The sequence below is a fragment of the Mesoplodon densirostris genome, chromosome 19, assembly GCF_025265405.1.
Source record: "Mesoplodon densirostris isolate mMesDen1 chromosome 19, mMesDen1 primary haplotype, whole genome shotgun sequence".
NCBI classification, from domain to species: Eukaryota; Metazoa; Chordata; class Mammalia; order Artiodactyla; family Ziphiidae; genus Mesoplodon; species Mesoplodon densirostris.
The window spans coordinates 1,655,037-1,673,001 of NC_082679.1; the positions used below are offsets into that span (position 1 = coordinate 1,655,037).

The window sequence follows — 17,965 nt, forward strand, 5'->3', positions numbered from 1 at the left end:
CCCACATGCCGTGGAGCAGCTGGGCCCATGAGCCATGGCCGCTGAGCCTGTGCTCCGCAACGGGAGAGGCCTCAGCAGTGAGAGGGCCGCATACCACAAAAAAAAAAAGAATAAAACTAGACCACTTACACCATATACAAAAATAAACTCAAAATGGATTAAGGACTTAAATTTTTTTTTTGCGGCACGCAGGCCTCTCACTGTTGTGGCCTCTCCCATTGTGGAGCACAGGCTCCGGACACACAGGCTCAGCGGCCATGGCTCACGGGCCCAGCCGCTCCGCGGCATGCGGGATCCTCCCAGACCGGGGCACGAACCCGTGTCCCCTGCATCGGCAGGCAGACTCTCAACCACTGTGCCACCAGGGAAGCCCACCCATTCATCTCTTGATGGACAGTTAGATGGCTTCCATATCTTGGTAATTGTAAATAATGCTGCTATGAGTATTGGGGTGCATGTATCTTTCTGAATTAGTGTTTTTGGTTTTTTTCAGATATATACCCAGGAGTGGAATTACTGGATCATATGGTAGTTCTGTGTTTAGTTTGAGAAACCATCATACTATTTCCCAAAGTGGCTGCAACAATTTACATTCTCACCAACAGTGTCAAGAGTTCCCTTACCAGAATGTATTCTTAAGTGAAAAACTATGGTCCAGAACAGTGTATAAAATATACCATGTTTTCTGAGTCAAGTAGAAGAGTATAAATATAGGGACAGAGATTTAACAGATTGGAAGGACAGGAATGAAAGTGATGAAATTTTCTTGTCTTGTAGTTTTGAGTTTGTACAAATTTAAGTATTTTCCATAAAGTTTAAACAAACAATGCTCAATCAAAATGGAATTTTAAAATCCATAACATCAAAAGTAAAATGGAAGAAAAATTGAGAGATTGTTTGTTGCCTTGATGGTATATCCAGGATAAAGAAAGTGGCTTAACCCAGAGGGATATCAACTATATCCCAATATAAAATAAAACTTAAAAAAAAAAGAGGGATAAAACCACACACCTGAGTACAACTAGAGGAATCTGAATAAGATCAGGTGATAGTATCAACGTCAGTATCATTGTTGTGATATAATATAGTCTTACTATTGGGGAAACTGGGTAAAGTACACACAGGAATCTCTCTGATTCCTTCCCTTCCCTTTCCCTTTGCTTCCCTTTCCCTTCCTTTGTCCTCTCCTTTCTGTGCCACAAGGTGTGCAGGATCTCAGTTCCCCAACCCGGGATTGAACCTGGGTCACGGCAGTGAAAGCACCAAATCCTAACCACTAGACCACCAGGGAACTCCCTCTCTGCATTCTTACCCTTGCATGTGAATCACTGATTTTCACAATAAATACTTCAATTAAAAAATCCAAAGGAGGGAATTCCCTGGTGGTCCAGTGGTTAGGGGGTGTTCTCCAAGATCTTATCGAATATTTGTATGAAGTTGTCACTTCTGTCTGGAGAGATCCTCACCAATTGTGAAGTGTTGCTTCTCTGGGATGCGGACTTTGTAAGGGAGGAGGAGTGTAGTGTATCAATGTCATTATTCAGCTTAACTTTATACACCAGTGGGTTCATTCAAAATATTCATAGTGAACATTATTTTTATAATACTATTTAAGGTTGAAGTAAAAAATATCACCAGTGTGATGAAAATAGGTTACAATACTAGAAAATGAAGCAAAATAAGGGACAAAGGAAAGAACCAGAAATCTTGATAAGAATCACAAGATGAAGTTAAGTAACAAAAACATATGCCAGTAGAATTTCCCTGGGAATTTGGGAGTGTGCATAAATCTGAGTGTCTTAACAACCATGACATTGCTTAGGTTGTGGATCAGTCCACTCTTAATGACCTCCAGTTAGTCACAGGTAGTAATGATTGACCACTTCCCCTGATCATAGAGGTTCTGCAGAGACACAGGAAGGGTCTAAATTAAATGCCCTGTTCTCACTGAGTGCAGGGTTACTCCATTCTTCTAAGAGGATGTCTGGTCCAAATTTTTATTTTCTGTTTAAGAAAATTATCTTATAAATGGGACATGTCATTGAGATGAAATCACAATAAGGCAAAGATGATAAGAGATATATATATAGATGATAGACATACAGATGACAGGAGAATGGATCCACTTCTATAGGTGAGGAATGGAAGCCAAGGCCCTAGGAGTGTAGAGAGTGTCGATTACTATGATAAAGAGGACATCCAAGTACTTGAGATGCAATGAACAGCCTTCCGCCAAGGATAAAAATTTAGAGACACATCATTGAAGTCTCCATGACACAACATGCCCCTCATCAGCAGATACCACAGACACTAGGCATCTACTCAGAGTAGGAGCTCATCTTCATCTTATTACTCACAACCTACCTTATCATGAAGCCTCTACAGTGAACCCTGTTTATGATCAGTGTGTTTAGTGAGAAGCCAGTGAAACAAGTTGCAAAACAATGCAACTGAGGAGAGAGGGGAAGTGTCAGGCACTCCTAATGCACGTTGATGAGGGGCAACATGCCTCTGGTTTCCTCAGCAAATGCCTTTCCTGTTTTTATGGCTTTGTTCTTATGTCTGTCTATATCTATATATATATAACCTACATAAGGTGGTTCCTTTTTTATTGTCCTGACCTCAGGAAGTGAAATTTATTTTAAGAATAGTTAATTTCCGGTTTCCTGACAAAAATGTTTTCTAAGAATCAGATACCTGAAGAGATACTTACCAGATGTGTATTTGCTCCCGTAACAAGGATGCCATGGCAGCATCTGAGTGTGCAATGGGGACAGGTAAGCCTGAGATAAACGTTTAGAACCTCACGATGTCATCTGCTCCTTGGAAGTGATTACATCACCTGTAAGTGCACTGACAGTGTCTGCATATGGAGAGGAGACAAACTTTGAAAAACATTTGAGACTGTAACTACCCAGAGCTATTAAAAGTACTTAGGGTTTCCCTGGTGGTGCAGTGGTTAAGAATCCGCCTGCCAATGCAGGGGACATGAGCTCGAGCCCTGGTCCGGGAAGATCCCACATGCTGCAGAGCAACTAAGCCTGTGCACCTAGAGCCCTTGCTCCACAACAAGAGAAGCCATCCCAAAGAGAAGCCTGCACAACGCAACAAAGAGTAGCTCCCACTGGCTGCAACTAGAGAAAGCCCGTGCACAGCAACGAAGACCCAAAGCAGCCAAAAAGAAATAAACTAAAAAAAATAAAATAATAAAAGTGCTTAATGAGATAGATATCCATGAGGAGTGGCAGAAATTGATGGTGGAAAACTGGTTTTTGAAATAATCAAAATCCCACTGGAATGTGAGGAAAAAAAAAACATGACATCTAATAAGTGAGAGAAGGAAACCACTAAAATGCCTACTGGGGATTCTTTAGTAGATTTAAAGGCTTTTCACAAAACATAATTTCTTCCTATAACTCAGAGCATTCATGGTAGTAAAACTGAAGGAAAAGGCAGGGTGAGGAGAGTTAGAAAGTATATCCACAGTTGTGCAAATGAATGTTAAATGTGCATTATCGTTTTGTTCCATATTTTAAGATGTCAGTAGGTACCACATGGGGGACTTGCCCGGCGTTCTACTGGTTAAGACTCTGCGCTTCCATTTCAGGGGACAAGGATTTGATCCCTGGTCTGGGAACTAAGACCCCACATGCCATGCAGTGAGGCCAAAAATCAAAAAGTACCGTATGTGTTTCAGACATGTTTCTAGGAATACAGACTGTATCAGTGCACAACATGTAAATACATACTTTCCTACTGGAACTTACTCTGTATTTGATAGAAAAATAAAATAAGCAGTTCTTCTATGATATTAAGTTGCATCGTGTAATAGAAGGCGATGGGTCCTAAGGAAGTAAGAAGGTCAGCGAATGGGTGATGAAAAAATTATGAGTTTATGATGGGTTGAGGCACTAAAATGAGTTTCCACATTTGGAATCATAGTGAAGATGAAAACTGAGGACATATTTTAGGTGGTTTCTTCCTTTCCAATTGCTACATATTCATTATTTTGCCGTTTTTGGTTTTTTTTTTTTTTTTCGTATTGAATGAAATTGGAACTCCAGGATGATACTGAATAAGAGAACAATGAGCAGCTGCCCTCCTTTTATTCTAATGGCAATAGTTTAATAATGGTTCAAAGGTATAGTATTTCTAATAGCTCTTTGTAGATGTTGTAGGATTAAGAAGGCTCACTTCTGTCCATAGTTTGATATCTCTCTTAGTGTACTAGCACTGAACATTTCACAAAGGAAAAAAATTTTTTTAATTCCCATTCACAATATTATCAGATTTAGAAAATACATATGCAAGACCTATAAAAAGAAATCTAAAAACATTTCCATCCAAAATTAAATAAGATCTACATAAAAGGAGATGTATCATGTTTATGGATTGGGACACTCAGTATTTCTTTCTAATAAAGACTAGGAGAATTCCCTGGAGGTTCAGTGGTTAGGACTCGGCGCTTTCACTGCCCTGGCCTGGGTTCAATTGCTGATCAGTGAACTAAGATCCCATAAGCTGCGTGGAACAGCCAAAAAATAAAAATAAAAATAAATTGAAGACTAAATGCAATCCCAGTGAAACTCCTAGTAGGATTTTTTGTGCTGTATAAGCTGAAAAGTGGATTCTAAACTTCATATGGAAAGGCAAAGAACCAAGAAAGGCTATAATGACTGAAAAAAAGAAAGTCAAAGGAGTATACAACCTTGATTTCAAGACATTCTATAAAAACAAATTAGTTAATACATGAAAATACTGGCATAAATAAAGTAGATAAATGCAACAGAATAGAAATTCCAGAAATAAACATATACATAAATGATTGACCTTCGATGAAGATACTAAAGCAATTCAGGGGAAAAGGTATAATCTTTTAAATCAGTATCACTGCAGCAATTGGGTATCTAGATTTTAAAAAATAACTCCCACAATTAATTGAAAATGATTCCTTTACATCAATAAAAACCCTAAACCATAAAAGTTACAGGAGGAAACGGGAAAAAGTATAAGAATGGACAAATTAGACTACACTAAAATTAAGAACTTTTTCTCTGGAAAAGTAATTGAAAAGACAACACCAATGCTGGAAGAATGTATTGCTAAGTATTTCCATTAGAGAACCTTAATAATTCATGAAGAAATGTCAAAACTCAGTAATTAGAACAGCAAATCAAATGAATAGAAATTTCAATAACAATATATGGAAGACCACTCAGCATCATGTCAGTAGGGAAATGCAAATGAAAATCACTTGATACCACTATATACCTATGATGTCACAAAAATTAGAAACCCTGCACATACCAAGTGTTGGTAAGAATGGAAAGAATGGGAACTGGGGTTCTGGTGTTTCTGGCAAGACTATAAAAGGATACTACCACTTTAAAAAGTTTGACCCCACGTAAGTTAAACATTCACCTACTCTACAACACAGGAGTTGTGGTGCTAGATGTTAACTCAAGTGAAGAAACACATAAGTCCAGAAGGCATTTCTCCAGTGTGAACTTTCCTCTTTTTTATGAGCTTGGAGCTACATACAAAGAACTACACTCATAAGGCCTTTCTCCAGTGTGGATTCTCTGGTGGACAATAAGACTTGTTCTGTAACTATAAGGCTTCCCACATTCATTGCACTGAAAAGGCTTTACTCCAGTGTGGATTCTCTGGTGGACAATAAGACTTGTTTTGTTACTGTAGGGCTTCCCACATTCACTGCACTGGAAAGGCTTTGCTCTAGTGTGGACATTTCGGTGGCTAACAAGTGTATTCTTTAGCTTGAAGGCTTTCCCACATTCATTACACTCATAGGGTCTTTCTCCAGTGTGGATTCTCTGGTGCTCAGCAAGTCTGATTTTCCTCTTGAAAGCTTTCCCACATTCGCTGCACTCATAACGCCTTTGTGCAGTGTGAACATTCTGGTGTTTATTGAGGGCAAAGCTGCTTATAAAGAAGTTCCCACATTTCTTACACCCATACACTTTTTCTCCATTGTGAATTCTCTGGTGTACAATAAGACTTTTTTTGTTGACATAGGCTTTCCCACACTCACTGCACATATGAGGCCTTTCTCCAGTGTGGGTTCTCTGGTGGATAATAAGACTGGTTTTATAACTGAAGGACTTCCCACATTCGGTACACTTAAAAGGCTTTTCTCCAGTATGGATCCTCTGGTGCACAAGAAGTTTATTTCTGTAAAGGAAGAGCTTCCCACATTCACTGCATTTATGAGGTTTCTCTCCAGTGTGGACCTTTTGGTGCTGGACAAGTGAATCCTTGCGGGCATAGGCTTTCCCACATTCATTACACTCATAGGGTCTTTCTCCAGTGTGGACTCTTTGGTGCTGAACAAGTTTACATTTGTAGATGAAGACTTTCCCACATTTACTGCAATCAAAAGGCTTTTCTCCTGTGTGAACTCTCCGATGATGAGAAAGACCCCCCCTGAGTCTGAAGAACTTCCCGCAGTCGCTGCACCCATAAGGTTTTTCTCCAGTGTGAACTCTCAGGTGCTCTGTGAATTTATACTTCTTACTGAAGGCTTTGCCACATTCGCTGCACTCGTAATCCCCTTGCCCAGGGTGAGAGACCTCCCTGCTCTGTCTGCTTCTACCTGGATGCTGTCCATCGTGGGAGGGCTGCTGCTGGGGAAAGCCCAAGCTGCCTAGGAAAGCCTTCTCAACCTCTCCACATGTGAACATATTGTCAGGTAAAAAGACTTCGCAGCTCGTCAAAAGCAAGGCCCCATTCTCCTCACTTCTGAGGTGTTTCTCTCCACTGGGCTGCTTCTGGTGCTGTTGTAGGTGAGAAGTGAACATTTTCCCACAAGCCCCAGAAGAGGATGGTTTCAGCCCGGGATGCACTCCTTGGTGCTCAGCCAGGTACAAAACGTCTTTCTCTACCAGGGCACCCGTATCCGAAGTAAGAGTCTTCAGGATAGATAGGTCTGGATTTGGATTCCTGTCTTGTGCCACTTGTTCTACAGAAACACATTGTTCAGAAGTAGCCTCCTCAGTACTTACTGCAGGCCAACACCCTGAAAGCACAAAAATGCTGATAAACTGTATGGAGACGTTAGTGGGACAGGACCCCACTACAAATCTGTGCATGACACATGTAGGAATAAGCCCATGGGTTTGTTATTAAAACAAGGGAGAAAGGATCAAGTGGTAGAAGGGGATACTGTGCAATGCTAGGCCTCTGATGGTCGCAGAACAGGAAATGTCTCAAACCAGCAAGAACACAGGATACCAGGATGTGGCGCCGTGCCGGGAGGGGAGGCTAGAACAACCCACTCCTCGGCCAATGGCTTTCAGCAGGACTTTCTGGTGGTGACAAGTGTCAGCTCTGTAGAATGTGTGTCTCAATCCAGGAAAATGCAATTACACCTGACTATCAGTGTTCAAAGACAATATAAGTAAACATGTACCTCTCATGATACATTAAGGATATGCATATACAATATACAAAATACATAAAATTGGAGAACAGTGCAGAGGGGGAAAGGAGAGGTGTGGAGGACACTAAGGTGGAAAACAGGAGTCAGAAATCACAGTAGAGATGAACAGTGGGCAAAGTGTTGAAATGGGGAGAAGTGGAAGAAAGAAATGAAGTAAGAGCACGATGAGTCTTGACGTTGAAAGAGGAGAGAACAAAGGACATTTCCCTGTAGGATTAGAACTCATCAATGATATCCTGCCTTCCTACAGCTCCTACTCACCAGGCTTAGGATGCAATTAACCCTCCTCCTATGACTAGAGAGGGGCCTACCTCGTCAGGGACCCAGGGTTGTCTCCACCCCTCAGCTCAGGCTGGGTGACTATGAACCCTACCAGATCAAAGTCCTCAGAGGAAAGTAGGCCATTAGGAGAAAGACACTGGCCCAGAGTGAACCAACCAATGACAGACTTCAGGAAAAAAATGTATCACTAGAAGAACCTTAAGGAGTCTTGCAAAAATAATCTAGGGTTGACCACAAATGCTGACCATGTAAGTGTCTGTAATTCCTGACACAGGCAGTGCAAAAAAAAGGGTTAGAATATGTGACACGGATCTTGCACACATCTGAACAGTCAACACACCTAGCAGTGGCAAAGCTAAGTGGCATCAGTTGGGCAGGCTTCAAGCCTCTGAGACCAAAGGCTTCTGTGAAAGGCTTCAGGGCCTATGGTACAGGGCTGAACACACACAGGGTGGGGGAATGCAGCTCAAGTGCCAGGAAATCGGGGAAGTAAGCAGTGTCCAAGGTCCAGGCTGGGAAGGATGGAGTGAGCCATGCAAAAAAGAAGGGCAGAGTCCCATACGGGGCAATGGTGTGGGAACAGGGGTCCTTACCCAGGGAGGCTATAAGTGACAGGTTCTCCAGCATCACGTCACAGTACAGGAGTCTCTGAGCATCGTTAAGGAGACCCCACTCCTCCTGGGAGAAGGACACAGCCACATCCTCAAAGATCACATGGCCCTGTCATGAGGGGGACAAGTGAATTCACAGCAGCCTCTGCAATCAGGACCCCCAGTTCATGGTCGTCCACCCCAGTGACCCAGCTCAGAGGACACACCAGGTCCTGATGCCACAGGAACCTGCTAGTGTTAAGTCATTCAGTTAAAACAGAAGAGGGAGACAAGCAGTCTCACAAGACGCTCTGGGGCTGCCCCACAGACCCCCAGCCACCCTCCTCAGAGTCGACTCTCCTGAGATCACACAGATCACATCACATACAATGACACGTGTGTTCAGCCCCCTGGAGTAAAGCCTGGGGACCAGGGCCCTGAGTCCATGCTCACACTCCCTCCCTCTCCACTGCCCAGCCCTGCAGGGTCACAGCTCCCTCACGTGCCCGACCGTGACCCCCCCGCCACCACCTCGGCCCCAGGCCTTCGGCACCTCATCGTGTTCCCCATGTGCCACGCAGCACGCAGTGCTTCCCCAGGCCTCTGCGGTACCCGCTACTACAGGCGGTCCCAGCACTGCTTTCCGTCCCCCCACCTGGCCCTGATCCCTGTTCCCACATCAGCACCCAGACATCGTGAAGGGTCAGATGCCCGGAGCCCTCGTCCTCCACAGTGTCCCACGTGCTGACCCCACACCACTCACCCCTTCCTCTCTCTGCTCCTCTCATTCCAAGCCCAGGCCCCCAGCCCCCAGCCCAGCCCAAGACCCTGTCCCAGCTGCACTCATCTGCCCTCAGCTGGTCTGTCGTCCAGTCTCACATTCTTCAGGCTCCAACCACAGTCATCACAAGACTTTGAGCCTGTGTAGGGGAAACAATGCCCCAGGCCTTACCTCCCTGTCATCTGACCTCCATTCCTGCCTTGCTTCTGAATCCATACCTTATCCACCCCTTCAAATCCTGTGCCACGACCAGGACCTCCCCCGAGGCCACTCCCACCCCCCACACACTCATGGTCACTGCACTGCCTCGTCCATCTTAGTGATGACAGCCACCCCTGTCCCCATGCCCAGGGAGGTGAGCCAGTCCACGGAGAACACCCTCCCCACCCTACAACTTTCATGGCACCCACACATGACCTGAGGGCCTGGAATCTGACCTGGTCCACATGCCATCCGCCTGCTCAGGGGTATCTTCAATCCTGAACCCCACCTTCCCTGAACTCCAGGTGTGTTTCCAGTGGCCCACCTGACACCTCCTGTGAGACACCCCGGCAATATCTCAGACTCAGCCTGGGGACACGGAACTCTGGACAGTCCTTCTGTCCATTACTCCTACTTCTGACTTCCCGTCTCAGACATGGCGTCCCCACTGTCACCTAGAGGCAAACATCCTGGGGTCATGTCAGACTACTCTCTCTCATCCTGTACAGCAGGAAATCAGCTGTACCACAAACGAGATTCAGACTCACCTCCTCTCCTGCTACAGAGCCATTGCCAGGATCCAGTCACAGTCGACATTCACCAGGACTGTGCCTTCCACTGGGCCCCTGGCTCCACCCTCACCCCACCCCCCCACCGTCTTCCTCCTCTGGGCAGGCAGAGCAGCCTCTTCAGACCCAGCGTCAGATCACTTCCCTCCTCTGTGGCCAACGTGGCATGGACCCGCCCCCTCATAAGAGGCCCAGCTCCTCAGGCTGCCATCCCAGGAATGACTCATGCCCCGAGTCTTTATCAGCCCAAGTCATGGGTCCTGCAGTTCCCTGAATACTCCCCTCTCAGTCTCATCTCCAGGCTGTGCCCAAGGACATGTCACCACTTGACCTTCTCCACTGGATACATGGGAACACCTCTGTACAACTTCTGGCTTTGATTAATGGTCCTGTGCCTGAGATGATGCAAGGGCTCAGACCTAAGGACCCATAATCCCAGGACAACACTGTCTCCTATATCTGTGTGTCAGGACCACGGGTAGGGATGACGTCTGGGTTGGTACTGGGGCTTCTTCCACTTACCTGTCCAGGGACCATAAATGCTCCTGCCACCATGGGAACCTGTGAAAAGAGGGAGTATCTGAGGTAAAGGGGATTATGGTGAGGATGTAAAGGCTGAGCTGTTTCTTCCCTTCCTTTTCCTGGACATGAGTCATCTGAGGCTGACCTCTGACCTCAGATCCTCACTCTTCAGAGCTGTATCTTGACAACTCGATAGCCTTAGAGAAAGACTCAACGTCCTTGGGACTTCCCTGGCGGTCCAGTTGTTAAGACTTCAAGCTTCCACTGCAGGGAGCCCGGGTGCCATCCCTGGTTGGGGAACTAAGATCCCACATGCCGCGGGGCGTGGCAAAAAAAAAAAAAAAAACTCACCCTCTGTGAGTCTCAGTGTCTTCGTGTAAATGGCAACACTTAGGATGTCTAACTCATAATGCATTATTACCTCTTCCATGCTGAGATTCAGCTATTACAGAACACAGGATTAAGATTTCTATAAATGTTTTTGAAAATTAGGTTTTTCTTACATGTCTTTCAAGGCTTTCTGAGACAAAGTATCTTTTTTTAAACCACCAGTTATCTAATTTTATGACACCACCCTGGTGCCGTACTCATTCCTATTATTACACTACCTGAACTTAGTGACAGAATCCACAGGTTTAAGGCATCAGGCCCATAAACTGCCCTCTCTTGAGAAGCCAGTTCCGATCCCTGGTCCCCAGGCTACCAGGACTTCTGTCCCCCTTGGCTACAAATTCAGGGTTTCCCATGAACCCCTCTCGGTTTTGATAATTTGCTGAAATGACCCATGAAGTTAGGAAAACACTTTTCTTACTTTTTCTGGTTTACTATAATGTATACAACTTAGGAACAGTCAAATGCAAGTGACATCTAGGTCAGGGTGGGGGGATAGAGGGCAGCAGGGGGTTTCCAGACCCTTTCAGTACAGGCCACCCTCCCAGCACTTCCACTATTTTAATGTGTTCACCAATCTGAAGGAACGTTGAACTTCATTGTTCAGCAGTTTTTATACCTAATCTCCAGCTCCCCCCGATCCTTGGGAGGTCCCATGTGGGGATGAAAGTTTAACCTTGTATTCACCTTATTTTCCTGGTGACCAGTCCAATCCTGAGGTTATCTAGGGGACCCATGCTAAGTCAAACTCCTGTGTGATTAAAGAGGCTATTTGTGAATAACAAAAAACAATCCTCAATCCAGGAAATTCAAGGGGTTCAGAGCTCTAGGTGAAGAGCCCAAAGCAAAACCTAAACATATGTATATTATTATAGCACAGATATATATTCACATTTTAAGCAGTTATTACCTGTTTACACAAGATTAACTTGCTAAATCTATACATTTTTAACTTTGTAGCTTCCTGTGAGAGCTGAGGCACGTGTGCCCTTGGCTGGGCGTGAGCTGCTCCACCACCCTGGCTGACCGTTTTCTGGCTCCACAAGGAATAGACAGTCGGCTGCGTGTTCAGAGCACTGAAGCTACACGTCACACCTCCTTCTCCATCTCCATCCCAGGCAAGGCTCCTTACTCCTTATACCCTTGCTTCCCCAGAAAGCCCTGGAACCACAGGACCCTCCCATCTTCAGGCAGCCTCAGAAAGCCCCACCCACTCTGCCCTGCCCTCCAGCCCCAGGTCTGTCTACTTTCATCTGAGGTCCCCTTGCACAGAAAAGTGACAAGACTTTCCCTCCTAAATTTGAGATCCTGGCTTGGCTGGAGTCCAGGACTTAGGCTGTTACCACATGGACATCAGTTGGCCAGTGTCCTCCTCCCCCAATTCCAGATTACAGATTCCAGCAGCTCCTATTGTTACCTCAATTTTGGGATCTCAGAAACAGCATGTCCCGAATCCAGCTTTTAATCTCTCCCTAAAACTGACTTCTCACATCAGTCTGGTCTCAAGTCTTCCCAGATGCTCTGCCAAAAGAAAACCTTTATTGTACTGTAGTCTGTCCTTTAGCTCGGAGCCACATTCACAGCACCAGGAAATCCTACCAATTATCTTTAAAGTTTACTGGGAATCTTATTACTTAACTTCCTTTGTAAAACAAATTAATAAACAGAAACCTCAATTAAAGTTGGCACACCAGAAGGGGAAGCCCTCACTGACCTGAGACAATAACGGAATCCAAAAGGAAGAAGAAAGCCTCTCTTCTTTCCTGGAAAGGACTTGGCCAATGAAAAGCCATGGACCCTTTGGTGACTATAGCCCTTCTAACTTCCTTCTTTAATCTCTATAAAAGTCTTAGCTCACCTTGGTTGCACACCCCAATTGCAATTCCCTGATGATTCTGGAAAAAAACCCAAAAAACCAAACAAAAAAAACCCATCTTTGCAAGTGACATAGCGTGCAGACTGTTTGTTTCAGGTCAGCAACTTCCATAGGCACCACTCTGGTCCAGAAGCCACCTTACTCTCTGGAGTGGAATGCACTGGGCTCTCCCAGGTCTCCCTGCCTCCACCCTCAGCTCCCCATCTCCAGTCTGTTCTCCCGTGAGCAGCCTTTGAAATACTTTAAAACTCAGAGGGTCGTCCTGATTTATTCACAACCCTCCATGGTTCCCAGAATGCTGACTGTTGGCTCAGTTGACGCAGTCTGTTGACTCCTCCTTAAATGCCCTGTCCCTGCAGAAAGAACCTCCTGCCCTGGGGTGGGGAGGTCACTGGCGGACTGATGTCCATGTGGTGACAGCCTAAGTCCTGGACTCCCGAATGCTCCCGGCTCTTGAGCACCTCCAAGGCTTTGCACGGGAGAAGCCCACAGCCTTTAACACGCTCCACACTGCGTCACACAGCCTGTCAGAAATGGGACCACCACACACGCACACCCAAAGTTCTGAAAACAGGGGACTGAACCCCACTGCCCTGAGCAGGAGACCCTCCCTGGGGGCTTGAGGATTTGGGTCGGGGGGGCAGAACAGTCACCTGGGCCGGGTCCTGCACCGCGCTGGTTGACATAGGACCCTGTGGGCGCGGTGGTGCCAGGAGACGCGCGGGATAATGGCGGAGACCTAGGCCGAAAATCCCGGAAGCGGGTTCCGCAACCCGCTCACTCCTGGGCAGTGTGGACGGCGCCCCCTCGGGCTCCTTCCAGTTTCTCTAAGCTCCGCTCCACCGAGTGACCTAGAGCCTCGGGTCCTGCAGACGGCAGCAAAAGCCGCCAAACGACCGCCATCAGAAAGATACCGGAACTCCCGCCCCTGATTATTTCACAATCCGGAAGAGCCCTAATTTGGTGCCTTCTTTGGAGAGGAGAACAAGGCCGGTCCGCACCGTCTTCTGGGTAATGTAGTTCCCCTCGCTGCCGGTTTGTGATGTGAAAAGCCCCAGGGCATTAATGCACCTTGTCCTTGAGGGAAGTACAAATTAAAAACACATCAAAGTAGACCCAGCAAAGCCTTTATGTATAACCTTTACAAAATTCTGATTTAACTCTCATTTCTCAACATAAAAGTTGATACAGGATTAGTAAAAAAGCACTCCAGTTGTGAAAAGGCTGAAAGTAGCCACAGTCCTACTTGTTGTTGTTGTTGTTGTTTTATAAAAATCTTGGAAGAATTTTCAAGTAAGAAAAATCAAGTCAATAAGATTTTGGAATAAAAAATTAAAAAGAGGGCCTCCCTGGTGGCGCAGTGGTTAAGAGTCCGCCTGCCGATGCAGGGGATACGGGTTCGTGCCCCGGTCTGGGAGGATCCCATATGCCGCGGAGCGGCTGGGCCCGTGAGCCATGGCCGCTGGGCCTGCGCATCCGGAGCCTGTGTTCCGCAACGGGAGAGGCCACAACAGTGAGAGGCCCGCATACCGCAAAAAGAAAAAAAAAAAAAAAAAAAATTAAAAAGAGAATTATATGCAACTAAACATCCCTGTGTTCTTCATCATTGGCTAAGAGAATAAGTATATAAAATTAGATAATGGGGCCTCCCTGGTGGCGCAAGTGGTTGAGAGTCCGCCTGCCGATGCAGGGGATACGGGTTCGTGCCCCGGTCTGGGAGGATCCCATATGCCGCGGAGCGGCTGGGCCCGTGAGCCATGGCCGCTGAGCCTGCGCGTCCGGAGCCTGCGCATCCGGAGCCTGTGCTCCGCAACGGGGGAGGCCACAACAGTGAGAGGCCCGCATACCGCAAAAAAAAAAAAAAAAATTAGATAATGAAGTCTGTCGTTGATACTGTGGACCTAAGTAAACCTGAGCGGCACTAATCAAGCATGACACATTTGCTTGGAATCAAAGATTTGCAATTGCGGACACACATTCAAGTGACAACCCAAAAGGTGTCCAGCTGGGGAATAAAAGTCAGGAGATTTTAAAGGCAAAGAGGGGCTTGCGTTACAGAGCATTTTAATTGGAGTTGGCTGCAGAAGCTAGTCTTTGCTGAACAGGGTTGAGTGCTAACCCCATCACTAGAGGGAGGTATAAGCCCATTATTGTGGCAAGTTGCAGGTGTTTTTGCAGTGTCCTTGGAATACTTGCAGGTTGGCCCAGATCAAAAGTTCGTGGTTTCTAGGGGCCTCCCTGGTGGCGCAAGTGGTTGAGAGTCCGCCTGCCGATGCAGGGGATACGGGTTCGTGCCCCGGTCTGGGAGGATCCCATATGCCGCGGAGCGGCTGGGCCCGTGAGCCATGGCCGCTGAGCCTGCGCGTCCGGAGCCTGCGCGTCCGGAGCCTGTGCTCCGCAACGGGGGAGGCCACAACAGTGAGAGGCCCGCATACCGAAAAAAAAAAAAAAAAAAAAAAAAAAAAAAAAAAAAAAAAAAAGTTCGTGGTTTCTAAAAAGAAACGAAACTGAGTTATTTGTAGTGAGGTGGGTGGACCTAGAGTCTGTCGTACAGGGTGAAGTAAGTCAGAAAGAGAAAAACAAGTACCGTGTGCTAACACATATATATGGAATCTAAGAAAAAAAAATGGTTCTGAAGAACCTAGGGGCAGGGCAGGAATAAAGACACAGACGTAGAGAATGGACTTGAGGACACGGGGAGGGGGTAGGGTAAGATGGGACGAAGTGAGAGAGTGGCATGAACATATATACACTAACAAAGGTAAAATAGATAGCTAGTGGGAAGCAGCCACATAGCACAGGGAGATCAGCTCAGTGCTTTGTGACCACCTAGAAGGGTGGGATAGGGAGGGTGGGAGGGAGATGCAAGAGGGAGGGGATATGGGGATATATGTCTATGTATAGCTGATTCACTTTGTTACACAGCAGCAACTAACGCAACAATGTAAAGCAATTATACTTCAATAAAGATGTTAGAAAAATAAAACTTCATGGTTTCACATGATGGGAAAGTGCAGGAGGTCCACTAATTAATAGCCTCCCAGCTCCATGTTAAAATCCCTTGACATAAGTGGCTCCTTTTTATTTCACATTTCACAACACTATCAATTTGGCATGACTTGCAGGACTTCTCAACCCATATGTAAAAATGATCACAGCATATACACAAACTATATCATAATAGCAGGTTTCTTTTATTTTAAAAAAATCATAAAAATTGAAATAAGACGAAAACACATAAGATATTGAACCACCTATACTTTTTAAGCGTTAATATGTAAATAATAAGTAAATTCAATAAATACTACAAATTAATGAGAGGAATATTTAAAACCTGTAAAGGCAAAATTCTTGTTTGCCACTTGAAATTAGAATTACCAGAAAGAAACTAAATTTTCTAAAAATAAAAGAACCGTATTTTCCAAGAGGAAAAAATGCAAATGCAAATGAACCCACTCAGATTGATGAGACTCAGTAAGTCTGACGTTAGTTACTAAATGTTGGTAACACTGAAGATATTAGTAAATATCATAAACTAGCATTGGGTATCCATTAAAATTATTTTGCAGTAGTGTTTAGTATTATACATTTACTTTAAACCTGTGTCCCTTCATGCAAAAAGTACTTTCTATTGATATATGCACTACATAAACCAGTATATCAATCAGGGAACATGTCAGATAGCTCTAAGTAGCATTGCTATACCTGCCAAAAACAAGAAAGGAAGCAAAGAAATTAAAAATTCAAGAGTAGAATATAAAATTGAATTTAAAATATTTGGACCATAGAAATCTATCTTTTTTAAAAAAGGAAAAAAGTCTTGACATGTGTGTTAAGGGAAAATTTCAGAGACATTAATTTTGGAATCCAGTTGGCTTTTATGTACTGATTCACAAACTGGGAATCATCCAGTGTAGCAAACAGGAAGGAGCTCCAAAGAGCTATTCAGAATGCACAGATTACTTCAGATTACTTACACAAAATTCCTGTCCTTGAGGACAAGGAATTCATACTAGGCAATTGCTGATTGGTCATAGCTGGGTTAAGTTTTCTTAAATGGGGTACAGGGAAGTTTTGGAGCTAGGTGTGAAAAACTAAAGCTGAGCAGGCGTATTCTGATTGGGTGGCCTTAGGTTTCCACTTCTGACTGAGCCAGATACTTACAAAAAATAGAAATTGAGGTAGGTTCCAGCATGGGGACTTGAGATGTAGCATGAGCCACTCTATCTTGGGATTAGTTTAGATATTTTAACACATGATGGGGGAAAAATAAAAGTAAAATCACAAATATTATATTGTTTTTTGGCTTTTATGAATAAAGCTGCTATTTTTGTGACTATTTCCACAGAAGTGTTTCTGAGTTATATGATTTAATTTTTCTTAAGGATATACCTGCAAGTGAAATTACTGTGTATATCATATGATATGTATATGTATACCATCTCAAAAGAGTACAGCTGTATTTTCTAAAGTTAATTACCGATTTCTATTTATTATTATTATTATTATATTTATTTATTTATTTTGGGGGGGCTGCATTGGGTCTTCGTTGCTGCACACGGGCTTTCTCTAGTTGCGGCGAGAGGGGGCTACCCTTTGTTGCAGTGACTGGGCTTCTCATTGCAGTGGCTTCTCTTGTTCCGGAGCACAGGCTCTAGGCACGCAGGCTTCAGTAGTTGTGGCACACGGGCTCAGCAGTTGTGGCTTGCAGGCTCTAGAGTGCAGGCTCAGTAGTTGTGGCACATGGGCTTAGTTGCTCCACCGCATGTGGGATCTTCCCGGACCAGGGCTCGAACCTGTGTCCCCTGCATTGGCAGGCAGATTCTTAACTACTGCGCCACCAGGGCAGCCCTATTATTATTACTATTATTGGCCGCACGGCATGTGGGATCTAGGTTCCTGGACCAGGGACTGAACCCTCACCCCCTGCACTGGAAGCATGGAGTCTTAACCACTGGACCTCCGGAGAAGTCACCCAATTTCTATTCCCTCAAGAAATATATGAGAGTGGTAACTGTTTCACATCTTTAACAATTTGGTATTATCTGTTCTTGAATTCCAGTCATTCAAATGAGTGTGTAGTAGTACTTCACCATGGCTTTAAATTGTGTTTACAATGGTGATTAATGACAAGGAACATATTTTCATTTTCTTCTTTACCATTTATACTTCTTTGGTGATGTATACCTTCAAAACTTTTGCAAATACTTTAAATTGTGTTTTTTTTTATTATTGGTATAAGGACTATTTACAAATTGAGAATCAGTCATTTATCACGTATATTTCTTACAAATA

At 44.7% G+C, this 17,965-nt stretch overlaps 1 protein-coding gene across 1 annotated transcript; it reads right to left on the reverse strand.

The window, feature by feature from the left end:
- Positions 1–5,215: 5,215 nt before the first annotated feature.
- On the reverse strand, positions 5,216–10,482 carry LOC132480655 (zinc finger protein OZF-like). Its single transcript, XM_060085036.1, has 3 exons — positions 10,405–10,482; positions 8,335–8,461; positions 5,216–7,036 (listed from the first exon to the last, which is right to left on the reverse strand). The coding sequence occupies exons 1-3, from the start codon at positions 10,435–10,437 to the stop codon at positions 5,520–5,522; spliced, it is 1,677 nt and encodes a 558-aa protein (XP_059941019.1). The 5' UTR covers positions 10,438–10,482; the 3' UTR covers positions 5,216–5,519.
- Between the last annotated feature and the right edge of the window lie 7,483 nt (positions 10,483–17,965).